The sequence below is a fragment of the Oncorhynchus mykiss genome, chromosome 14, assembly GCF_057628025.1.
Source record: "Oncorhynchus mykiss isolate SJ-2025 chromosome 14, ASM5762802v1, whole genome shotgun sequence".
NCBI classification, from domain to species: domain Eukaryota; kingdom Metazoa; phylum Chordata; class Actinopteri; order Salmoniformes; family Salmonidae; genus Oncorhynchus; species Oncorhynchus mykiss.
In genome coordinates this window covers 3,968,195-3,980,139 of record NC_143035.1, presented here as the reverse complement: position 1 = coordinate 3,980,139, position 11,945 = coordinate 3,968,195, and the positions used below count along the sequence as shown (strand labels likewise).

Genomic DNA, 11,945 nt, shown 5'->3' with positions numbered 1-11,945 from the left:
GGACTTAATTCTTCAGATCAGAAGGTCCCGAGTTTGGATGCATGGACAAGCATTTGAATAGGGGGTATGAAAGGTCAAAGGTGAAAGGTTACCTGCATAGCTTCGGCCGTTGCTCATGTTGGTGGGGATGAGGCTCCACTTGTCTGTGGCAGGGTTGTAATACTCCACTGAGGAGAGGTTACACGAGCCGTCGTCTCCTCCGATCACATACAGCAGGCCGTTTATGGCGCACACTCCTGCACGAACACGGGGGAGAGGTTAGAGACACGCACACACACTATGGCCAAATATTCTGCATTTCATGGTCTCTAGTGTGTGTGTGTGTGTGTGTGTGTGTGTTAGGCTACTTACCGGCGTTCCTCCGACACATGTTCATGTCGCACACTTGTTTCCAGGTGTTACTAGGGGGATCGTACACCTCCACACTCTTCCTCACCAGGGGCCCGTCGTGGCCCCCCGCCGCATACAGCTGCCCGCTCAGCACCCCAACACCTACAAACACCATCACAAACACACGAACACACGTCTAGTTAGATCTCTTCACACATAAACACGCTACAGATGTTCGCCGGCCATTACTGTAGTCCATGAATAACCCGCAAGCTGGAGCTAAGTATCAGCTCCAGTAGTTCTCTTGTGAACAGCACCCTCTACCTCTATGGCAGTAATCTCATTTCAGTGCTCATTCGGTTTAGATCGCTGTATACAGGGTTGTCCTATCGTGATTATGTACCCATACAAAATTGTGATGCATACAAATGCAACTGGACGAATCAGTTTATGATGAAAGCCTGGGCAGAGGCTAAGCACAAGCAAATCTTTTCTAACATTCCTTTCTGGTGGAGAAGAACAGAGTTTGTGTGTGTGTGTGTGTGTGTGTGTGTGTGTGGGGCGCACCTGGTGGAGTAGTGACTATCCGTAGTGAGCTAGGTTATAGGTCTCCATCATGGGCTGGATAGAAGTAGTCTACCGTCTTCAGAACTGGATAATAATTGCTTTATTTGCCTCATAAAATAATAGAAAAATAAACAATATGGTTTGTTCTCTCTCTCATAAAGCTATGATTGAGAATAGCCTATGCTATAGAGACTTTCATTCTTGTTACTCTTGAAAGCCACAACTTTAGGACAACACCTTCGTGGGTTAGAATATTTAGACTATAAGCTACTGTTCATAACTGTAACTTGTATGATATGCCTAGTAGGAGGATGATTTATTGGCCATTTTGTTTTCAACCTCACATGGAGGGTTTTTCCCGGGCCCGCACGGATCACTTCTTTCTTAATAAGCTTCAATTTGATTGAACTTGTCATTCGGTTTTTCTACAGGCTACTGATATAGCTTTTTCTCTCTCATTATTCGTCCCCTGGCTACCTTGTGTTTTTAGGCTATTCAAATAACTTAGAACTCCATTAGATTCATTGTTTGATCGGGGGAAATTCATGCATAAAACGATGAAGTGTAGCCTTCTGTCATATTCATATAGCCTATCGAATTGAGAGAGAAGAGAATATAGGCTACATTTTTCATTAAGCAGCTAGTCAATATAGTTAAGGAGTCTCTGTTATTAACAAAAAATGCTTTAAAATGTTTAGGCTATAGCCTAATGCCCATGCATCCAACAGAGAAACAATATTTTCTGACTAGACATTCGGAGCTGCTTTGGTGGAATTCTTCGCTCTGTCTGGCTCTTGTGTTCTGTAGGCTATATAACGTACTTATTGAACATAACGATGTCGTCGCCATCGAAGATGGCTGTCAATTATCGTCGATATTGTAAGATCGCCCAACCTTAACATATGCTCATGCAGGGAAAACATTGCTTGTTACATTAAACATTAAAACCAGTTTGGGTGAATATTGAGTTGTAGGTATTGATATGGTGGTGCTGTTCCCTCACTGCTCCTGCTGCCAGCTAGTTAGTTAGCAGTGTAGTCCTGGATGAACCCAGGCAGCATCACCAGGGATCAAGGGGCTGCATTGTGTTGGTGCTACGTCCTCTGCCCAGCTGAGCAGACTGCACAATGAGCACAGGAGACTCATTCACATTCCCAACAACATTGACTGAGAGACACAGAGACCCTCTCACAATACCAAAGTTACCAAAACGAGAGGGAAAATACACAACGGCGCTCTTGAAAAAGAGAGAGACGCACAGCTACCATCGCAAGAGAAAATGATTTACAAGACATTTCCTATTTCCAGGAATCTCTGTAGGTAGTAAATGTTACTGTGTGAGGTTAGTTGAGGTCTAAAAGCCCATTATAACTCATATGCACACACACAGTACCAGTCAAAAGTTCAAATGCATTAAGGGAAAAAAATTCTACAAATTAACAAGGCACACCTGTTAATTGAAATGCATTCCAGGTGACTACCTCATGAAGCTGCTTGAGAGAATGCCAAGAGTGTGAAGCTGTCAACAGGGCAAAGGGTAGCTACTTTGAAGAATCTCAAATTCGGTTACTGCATGATTCCATATGTGTTATTTCATAGTGTTGACGTCTTCAATATTATTCTACAATGTAGAAAACAGAAAAAATAAAAACACTTGAGAGAGAGACAGAGACAGTAAGAGAGAGAGTAAGAGAGAGAGACAGAGAGTAGTGGGTCAAAAGTTTACATACACTAAGTTGACTGAGCTTTTAAACAGCTTGGAAAATTCCAGAAAATTATGGCATAGCTTTAGAAGCCTCTGGTATGCTAATTGACATCATTTGAGTCAATTGGAGGTGTACCTGTGGATGTATTTCAATGCCTACCTTCAAACTCAGTGCCTCTTTGCTTGACATCATGGGAAAATCAAAAGAAATCAGACAAGACCTCAGAAAAAAAAATTGTAGACCTCCACAAGTCTGGTTTGTCCTTGGGAGCAATTTCCAAACACCTGGAGGTACCACATTCATCTGTACAAACAATAGTATGCAAATATTAAACACCATGGGACCACGCAGCCGTCATACCGCTCAGGAAGGAGACGCGTTCTGTCTCCTAGAGAAGAACGTAGTTTGGTGCAAAAAGTGCAAATCAATCCCAGAACAACAGAAAAGGACATTGTGAAGATGCTGGAGGAAACAGGCACAAAACTATCTATATCCACAGTAAAACGAGTCCTATATCGACATAACCTGAAAGGCCGCTCAGCGAGGAAGATGCCACTGCTCCAAAACCACCATAAAAATGCCAGACTACAGTTTGCAACTGTACGTGGACAAAAAAAATCGTACTTTTGGGAGAAATATCCTCTGGTCTGAGGAAACAAAAATAGAACTGTTTGGCCATAATGACCATCGTTATGTTTGGAGGAAAAGGGGGAGGCTTGCAAGCAGAAGAACACCATCCCCACCGTCAAGCACGGAAGTGGCAGCATCATGTTGTGGGGGTGCTTTGCTGCAGGAGGGACTGGTACACTTCACAAAATATATGGCATCATGAGGTAGGAAACTTATGTGGATATATTGAAGCAACATCTCAAAATATCAGTCAGGAAGTTAAATTGTGGTCGCAAATGGGTCTTCCAAATGGACAATGACCACAAGCATACTTCCAAAGTTGTGGCAAAATGGCTTAAGGACAACAAAGTCAAGGTATTGGAGTGGCCATCACAAAGTCCTTACCTCAATCCTATAGAAAATTTGTGGATAGAACTGAAAAGGCGTGTGCGAGCAAGGAGGTCTACAAACCTGACTCAATTACACCAGCTCTGTCAGGAGGAATGGGCCAGAATCAACCAACTTATTGTGGGAAGCTTGTGGAAGGAAGGCTACCCGAAAAGTTTGACCCAAGTTAAACAATTTAAAGGCAATGCTACCAAATAATAATTGAGTGTATGCAAACTTCTGACCCACTGAGGATGTGATGAAAGAAATAAAAGATTAAATAAATCATGCACTCTACAATTATTCTGACATTTCACATTCTTAAAATAAACTGACGATTCTAACTGACCTAAGACAGGGAATTCTTACTAGGATTAAATGTCAGGACTGAGTTTAAATGTATTTGGCTAAGATGTGTGTAAACTTCCGACTTCAACTGAATGCATGCATGTATGTATGTATGTATGTATGTATGTATGTATGTATGTATGTATGTATGTATGTATGTATGTATGTATGTATGTATGTATGTATGTATGTATGTATGTATGCATGCATGTATGTATGCATGCATGTATGTATGAATGTATACATAAATGTATGTATACATACACATACATACCACACACACACACATACATACCACACACACATACACTCAGCAAAAAAATAAACGTCTCTTTTTCAAGACCCTGTCTTTCAAAGATAATTGGTAAAAATCCAAATAACTCCACAGATCTTTATTGCAAAGGGTTTAAACACTGTTCCCCATGCTTGTTCGATGAACCATAAACAATTAACGAACATGCACCTGTGGAACGGGTGGCAATTAAGGTCACAGTTATGAAAACTTAGGACACCAAAGAGGCCTTTCTACTGACTCTGAAAACACCAAAAGAAAGATGCCCAGGGTCCCTGCTCATCTGCGTGAACGTGCCTTAGGCATGCTGCAAGGAGGCATAAGGACTGCAGATGTGGCCAGGGCAAAAAATTGCAATGTCTGTACTGTGAGACGCCTAAGACAATGCTACAGGGAGACAAGACGGACAGCTGATCGTTCTCGCAGTGGCAGACCACGTGTAACAACACCTGCACAGGATCAATACATCCGAACATCACACCTGCGGGACAGGTATAGGTTGGCAACAACAACTGCCCGAGTTATACCAGGAACGCACAATCCCTCCATCAATGCTCAGACTGTCCGCAATAAGCAGAGAGAGGCTGGACTGAGGGTTTGTAGGCCTGTTGCAAGGCAGGTCCTCACCAGACATCACCGGCAACAACGTTGCCTATGGGCACAAACCCACCCTCGCTGGACCAGACAGGACTGGCAAAAAGGGCTCTTCACTGACGAGTCAAGGTTTTGTCTCAACCGGAGGTAATGGTCCAATTCGCATTTATCGTCGAAGGAATGAGCGTTACACCGAGGCCTGTACTCTGGAACGGGATCTATTTGGAGGTGGAGGGTCCGTCATGGTCTAGGGCGGTGTGTCACAACATCATTGGACTGAGCTTGTTGTCATTGCAGGAAATCTCAACGCAGTGCATTACAGGGAAGACATCCTCCTCACTCATGTGGTACCCTTCCTGCAGACTCATCCTGACATAACCCTCCACCATGACAATGCCACCAGCCATACTGCTCATTCTGTGTGTGATTTCCTGCAAGACAGGAATGTCAATGTTCTGCCATGGCCTGCGAAGAGCCCGGATCTCAATCCCATTGAGCATGTCTGGGACCTGTTGGATCGGAGGGTGAGGGTTAGGCCCATTCCCCCCAGAAATGTCCGGGAACTTGCAGGTGCCTTGGTGGAAGAGTGGGGTAACATCTCACAGCAAGAACTGGCAAATCTGGTGCAGTCCATGAGGTGGAGATGCACTGCAGTACATAATGCAGCTGGTGGCCACACCAGATACTGACTGTTACTTTTGATTTTGACCCCGCTTTTGTTCAGGGACACATTATTCCATTTCTGTTAGTCACATGTCTGTGGAACTTGTTCAGTTTATGTCTCAGTTGTTGAAACTTGTTATGTTCATACAAATATTTATGCATGTTAAAATACTGAAAATAAAAGCAGTTGACAGTGAGAGGACTTATTTTTTTGCTGAGTATGCATGCATGCATACATAAACACACACCGATTGTTACGAATTATTTCAGACAGATTATTTCACTTATAATTCACTTTATCACAATTCCAGTGGGTCAGAAGTTTACATACACTAAAACAGGGAATTTTTACTAGGATTAAATGTCAGGAATGATGAAAAAATGAGTTTAAATGTATTTGGCTAAGGTGTATGTAAACGTTACTTTATTTTAAGAATGAGGATGAACCAGATTTGTGGAGGTCTATAATTTAGTTTCTGAGGTCTTGACTGATTTTTTTTGATTTTCCCATGATGTCAAGCAAAGAGGCACTGCGTTTAAGGTTGATCTTGAAATACATCCATAGGTACACCTACAATTGATGTCAATTAGCCTATCAGAAGCTTCTAAAGCCATGACATCATTTTCTGGAATTTTCCAAGCTGTTTGAAGGCACAGTCAACTTAGGTTATGTAAACTTGGACCCACTGGAATTGTGATAAAGTGAAATAATCTGTCTGTAAACAATTGTTGGAAAAATGACTTATGTCACGCACAAAGTAGATGTCCTAACCACTTGCCAAAACTATAGTTTGTTAACAAGAAATTTGTGGAGTGGTTGAAAAATTAGTTTATATGACTCCAACTTAAGTGTATGTAAACTTCCAACTTCAACTGTACATACACACACATATATATATATATATATATATATATATATATATATATATATATATATATATATATATATATATATATATATATATATATATATATACACATACACACACACACACTGTTCAAAAAAATAATGGGAACACTAAAATAACACACCCTAGATCTGAATGAATGAAATGTTCTTATTAAATACTCTTGTCTTTACATAGTTGAATGTGCTGACAACAAAATCACACAAAAATTATCAATGGAAATCAAATTTATCAACCCATGGAGGTCTGGATTTGGAGTCGCACTCAAAATTAAAGTGGAAAACCACACTACAGGCTGATCCAACTTTAATGTAATGTCCTTAAAACAAGTCAAAATGAGGCTCAGTAGTGTGTGTGGCCTCCACTTGCCTGTATGAGCTCCCTACAACGCCTGGACATGCTCCTGATGAGGTGGCGGATGGTCTCCTGAGGGATCTCCTCCCAGACCTGGACTAAAGCATCCGCCAACTCCTGGACAGTCTGTGGTGCAACGTGGCGTTGGTGGATGGAGCGAGACATGATGTCCCAGATGTGCTCAATTGGATTCAGGTCTGGGGAACGGGCGGGCCAGTCCATAGCATCAATGCCTTCCTCTTGCAGGAACTGCTGACACACTCCAGCCACATGAGGTCTAGCATCGTCTTGCATTAGGAGGAACCCAGGGCCAACCGCACCAGCATATGGTCTCACAAGGGGTCTGAGGATCTCATCTCGGTACCTAATGGCAGTCAGGCTACCTCTGGCGAGCACATGGAGGGCTGTGCGGCCCCTCAAAGAAATGCCACCCCACACCATGACTGACCCACCGCCAAACCGGTCATGCTGGAGGATGTTGCAGGCAGCAGAACGTTCTCCACGGCGTCTCCAGACTGTCACGTCTGTCACATGTGCTCAGTGTGAACCTGCTTTCATCTGTGAAGAGCACAGGGCGCCAGTGGCGAATTTGCCAATCTTGGTGTTCTCTGGCAAATGCCAAACGTCCTGCACGGTGTTGGGCTGTAAGCACAACCCCCACCTGTGGACGTCGGGCCCTCATACCACCCTCATGGAGTCTGTTTCTGACCATTTGAGCAGACACATGCACATTTGTGGCCGGCTGGAGGTAATTTTGCAGGGCTCTGGCAGTGCTCCTCGTGCTCCTCCTTGCACAAAGGCGGAGGTAATGGTCCTGCTGCTGGGTTGTTGCCCTCCTACGGCCTCCTCCACGTCTCCTGATGTACTGGCCTGTCTCCTGGTAGCGCCTCCATGCTCTGGACACTACGCTGACAGACACAGCAAACCTTCTTGCCACAGCTTGCATTGATGTGCCATCCTGGATGAGCTGCACTACCTGAGCCACTTGTGTGGGTTGTAGACTCCGTCTCATGCTACCACTAGAGTGAAAGCACCGCCAGCATTCAAGAGTAACCAAAAGATCAGCCAGGAAGCATATTAACTGAGAAGTGGTCTGTAGTCACCACCTGCAGAACCACTCCTTTATTGGGGGTGTCTTGCCAATTGCCTATAATTTCCACCTGTTGTCTATTCCATTTGCACAACAGCATGTGAAATTTATGGTCAATCAGTGGACAGTTTGATTTCACAGAAGTGTGATTAACTTGGAGTTACATTCCCTTTATTTTTTTGAGCAGTATATATATATATACAGTGCCTTGCGAAAGTATTCGGCCCCCTTGAACTTTGCGACCTTTTGCCACATTTCAGGCTTCAAACATAAAGATATAAAACTGTATTTTTTTGTGAAGAATCAACAACAAGTGGGACACAATCATGAAGTGGAACGACATTTATTGGATATTTCAAACTTTTTTAACAAATCAAAAACTGAAAAATTGGGCGTGCAAAATTATTCAGCACCATTAAGTTAATACTTTGTAACGCCACCTTTTGCTGTGATTACAGCTGTAAGTCGCTTGGGGTATGTCAGTTTTGCACATCGAGAGACTGAAATTTTTTCCCATTCCTCCTTGCAAAACAGCTCGAGCTCAGTGAGTTTGGATGGAGAGCATTTGTGAACAGCAGTTTTCAGTTCTTTCCACAGATTCTCGATTGGATTCAGGTCTGGACTTTGACTTGGCCATTCTAACACCTGGATATGTTTATTTTTGAACCATTCCATTGTAGATTTTGCTTTATGTTTTGGATCATTGTCTTGTTGGAAGACAAATCTCCGTCCCAGTCTCAGGTCTTTTGCAGACTCCATCAGGTTTTCTTCCAGAATGGTCCTGTATTTGGCTCCATCCATCTTCCCATCAATTTTAACCATCTTCCCTGTCCCTGCTGAAGAAAAGCAGGCCCAAACCATGATGCTGCCACCACCATGTTTGACAGTGGGGATGGTGTGTTCAGGGTGATGAGCTGTGTTGCTTTTACGCCAAACATAACGTTTTGCATTGTTGCCAAAAAGTTCAATTTTGGTTTCATCTGACCAGAGCACCTTCTTCCACATGTTTGGTGTGTCTCCCAGGTGGCTTGTGGCAAACTTCAAAGGACACTTTTTATGGATATCTTTAAGTAATGGCTTTCTTCTTGCCACTCTTCCATAAAGGCCAGATTTGTGCAATATACGACTGATTGTTGTCCTATGGACAGAGTCTCCCACCTCAGCTGTAGATCTCTGCAGTTCATCCAGAGTGATCATGGGCCTCTTGGCTGCATCTCTGATCAGTCTTCTCCTTGTATGAGCTGAAAGTTTAGAGGGACGGCCAGGTCTTGGTAGATTTGCAGTGTTCTGATACTCCTTCCATTTCAATATTATATATATCGTTGCCATGGCGCCGACAGAGATGGCCGCCTCGCTTCGTGTTCCTAGGAAACTATGCAGTTTTTTGTTTTTTTACGTGTTATTTCTTACATTAGTACCCCAGGTCATCTTAGGTTTCATTACATACAGTCGAGAAGAACTACTGAATATAAGATCAGCGTCAACTCACCATCAGTACAACCAAGAATATGATTTTCGTGAAGCGGATTCTGTGTTCTGCCTTTCAACCAGGACAACGGAATGGATCCCAGCCGGCGACCCAAAAAAACGACTCCGTAAAAGAGGGAAACGAGGCGGTCTTCTGGTCAGACTCCGGAGACGGGCACATCGTGCACCACTCCCTAGCATTCTTCTCGCCAATGTCCAGTCTCTTGACAACAAGGTTGATGAAATCCGAGCAAGGGTAGCATTCCAGAGGGACATCAGAGACTGTAACGTTCTTTGCTTCACGGAAACATGGCTCACTGGAGAGACGCTATCGGAGGCGGTGCAGCCAGCGGGTTTCTCCACGCATCGCGCCGACAGAAACAAACATCTTTCTGGTAAGAAGAGGGGCGGGGGCGTATGCCTTATGGCTAACGAGACGTGGTGTGATCACAGAAACATACAGGAACTCAAATCCTTCTGTTCACCCGATTTAGAATTCCTCACAATCAAATGTCGACCGCATTATCTACCAAGAGAATTCTCTTCGATTATAATCACAGCCGTATATATTCCCCCCCAAGCAGACACATCGATGGCTCTGAACGAACATTATTTGACTCTTTGTAAACTGGAATCCATACATCCTGAGGCTGCATTCATTATAGCTGGGGATTTTAACAAGGCTAGTCTGAAAACAAGACTCCCTAAATTGTATCAGCATATCGATTGCGCAACCAGGGCTGGAAAAACCTTGGATCATTGTTATTCTAACTTCCGCAACGCATATAAGGCCCTGCCCCGCCCTCCTTTCGGAAAAGCTGACCATGACTCCATTTTGCTGATCCCTGCCTACAGACAGAAACTAAAACAAGAAGCTCCCACGCTGAGTCCGACCAAGCTGATTCCACACTCCAAGACTGCTTCCATCTCGTGGACTGGGATATGTTTCGTATTGCGTCAGATAACAACATTGACGAATACGCTGATTCGGTGTGCGAGTTCATTAGAACGTGCGTTGAAGATGTCATTCCCATAGCAACGATTAAAACATTCCCTAACCAGAAACCGTGGATTGATGGCAGCATTCGCGTGAAACTGAAAGTGCGAACCACTGCTTTTAATCAGGGCAAGGTGACTGGTAACATGACCGAATACAAACAGTGCAGCTATTCCCTCCGCAAGGCTATCAAACAAGCTAAGCGTCAGTATAGAGACAAAGTAGAATCTCAATTCAACGGCTCAGACACAAGAGGTATGTGGCAGGGTCTACAGTCAATCACGGACTACAAGAAGAAAACCAGCCCAGTCACGGACCAGGATGTCTTGCTCCCAGGCAGACTAAATAACTTTTTGAGGACAATACAGTGCCACTGACACGGCCTGCAACGAAAACATGCGGACTCTCCTTCACTGCAGCCGAGGTGAGTAAAACATTTAAACGTGTTAACCCTCGCAAGGCTGCAGGCCCAGACGGCATCCCCAGCCGCGCCCTCAGAGCATGCGCAGACCAGCTGGCCGGTGTGTTTACGGACATATTCAATCAATCCCTATACCAGTCTGCTGTTCCCACATGCTTCAAGAGGGCCACCATTGTTCCTGTTCCCAAGAAAGCTAAGGTAACTGAGCTAAACGACTACCTTACTTCCGTCATCATGAAGTGCTTTGATAGACTAGTCAAGGACCATATCACCTCCACCCTACCTGACACCCTAGACCCACTCCAATTTGCTTACCGCCCAAATAGGTCCACAGACGATGCAATCTCAACCACACTGCACACTGCCCTAACCCATCTGGACAAGAGGAATACCTATGTGAGAATGCTGTTCATCGACTACAGCTCGGCATTCAACACCATAGTACCCTCCAAGCTCATCATCAAGCTCGAGACCCTGGGTCTCAACCCCGCCCTGTGCAACTGGGTACTGGACTTCCTGACGGGCCACCCCCAGGTGGTGAGGGTAGGCAACAACATCTCCACCCCGCTGATCCTCAACACTGGGGCCCCACAAGGGTGCGTTCTGAGCCCTCTCCTGTTCACCCACGACTGCGTGGCCACGCACGCCTCCAACTCAATCATCAAGTTTGCGGACGACACAACAGTGGTAGGCTTGATTACCAACAACGACGAGACGGCCTACAGGGAGGAGGTGAGGGCCCTCGGAGTGTGGTGTCAGGAAAATAACCTCACACTCAACAAAACTAAGGAGATGATTGTGGACTTCAGGAAACAGCAGAGGGAACACCCCCCTATCCACATCGATGGAACAGTAGTGGAGAGGGTAGTAAGTTTTAAGTTCCTCGGCATACACATCACAGACAAACTGAATTGGTCCACTCACACAGACAGCATCGTGAAGAAGGCGCAGCAGCGCCTCTTCAACCTCAGGAGGCTGAAGAAATTCGGCTTGTCACCAAAAGCACTCACAAACTTCTACAGATGCACAATCGAGAGCATCCTGGCGGGCTGTATCACCGCCTGGTACGGCAACTGCTCCGCCCACAACCGTAAGGCTCTCCAGAGGGTAGTGAGGTCTGCACAACGCATCACCGGGGGCAAACTACCTGCCCTCCAGGACACCTACACCACCCGATGTTACAGGAAGGCCATAAAGATCATCAAGGACAAC

The 11,945-nt window shown here is 44.7% G+C and overlaps 1 protein-coding gene across 1 annotated transcript in view; it reads right to left on the bottom strand.

Annotated features, from left to right (window-relative positions):
- Nucleotides 1-11,945, bottom strand: part of klhl3 (kelch-like family member 3) — a 35,963-nt gene that overhangs the window by 2,625 nt on the left and 21,393 nt on the right. Inside the window, exons 13-14 of the mRNA XM_036942705.2 lie at nt 352-492; nt 93-236 (exon numbers count right to left, since the gene is read on the bottom strand). Coding sequence (XP_036798600.1) covers nt 93-236; nt 352-492 — 285 coding nt within the window. The remainder of the gene's footprint in view (nt 1-92; nt 237-351; nt 493-11,945) is intronic.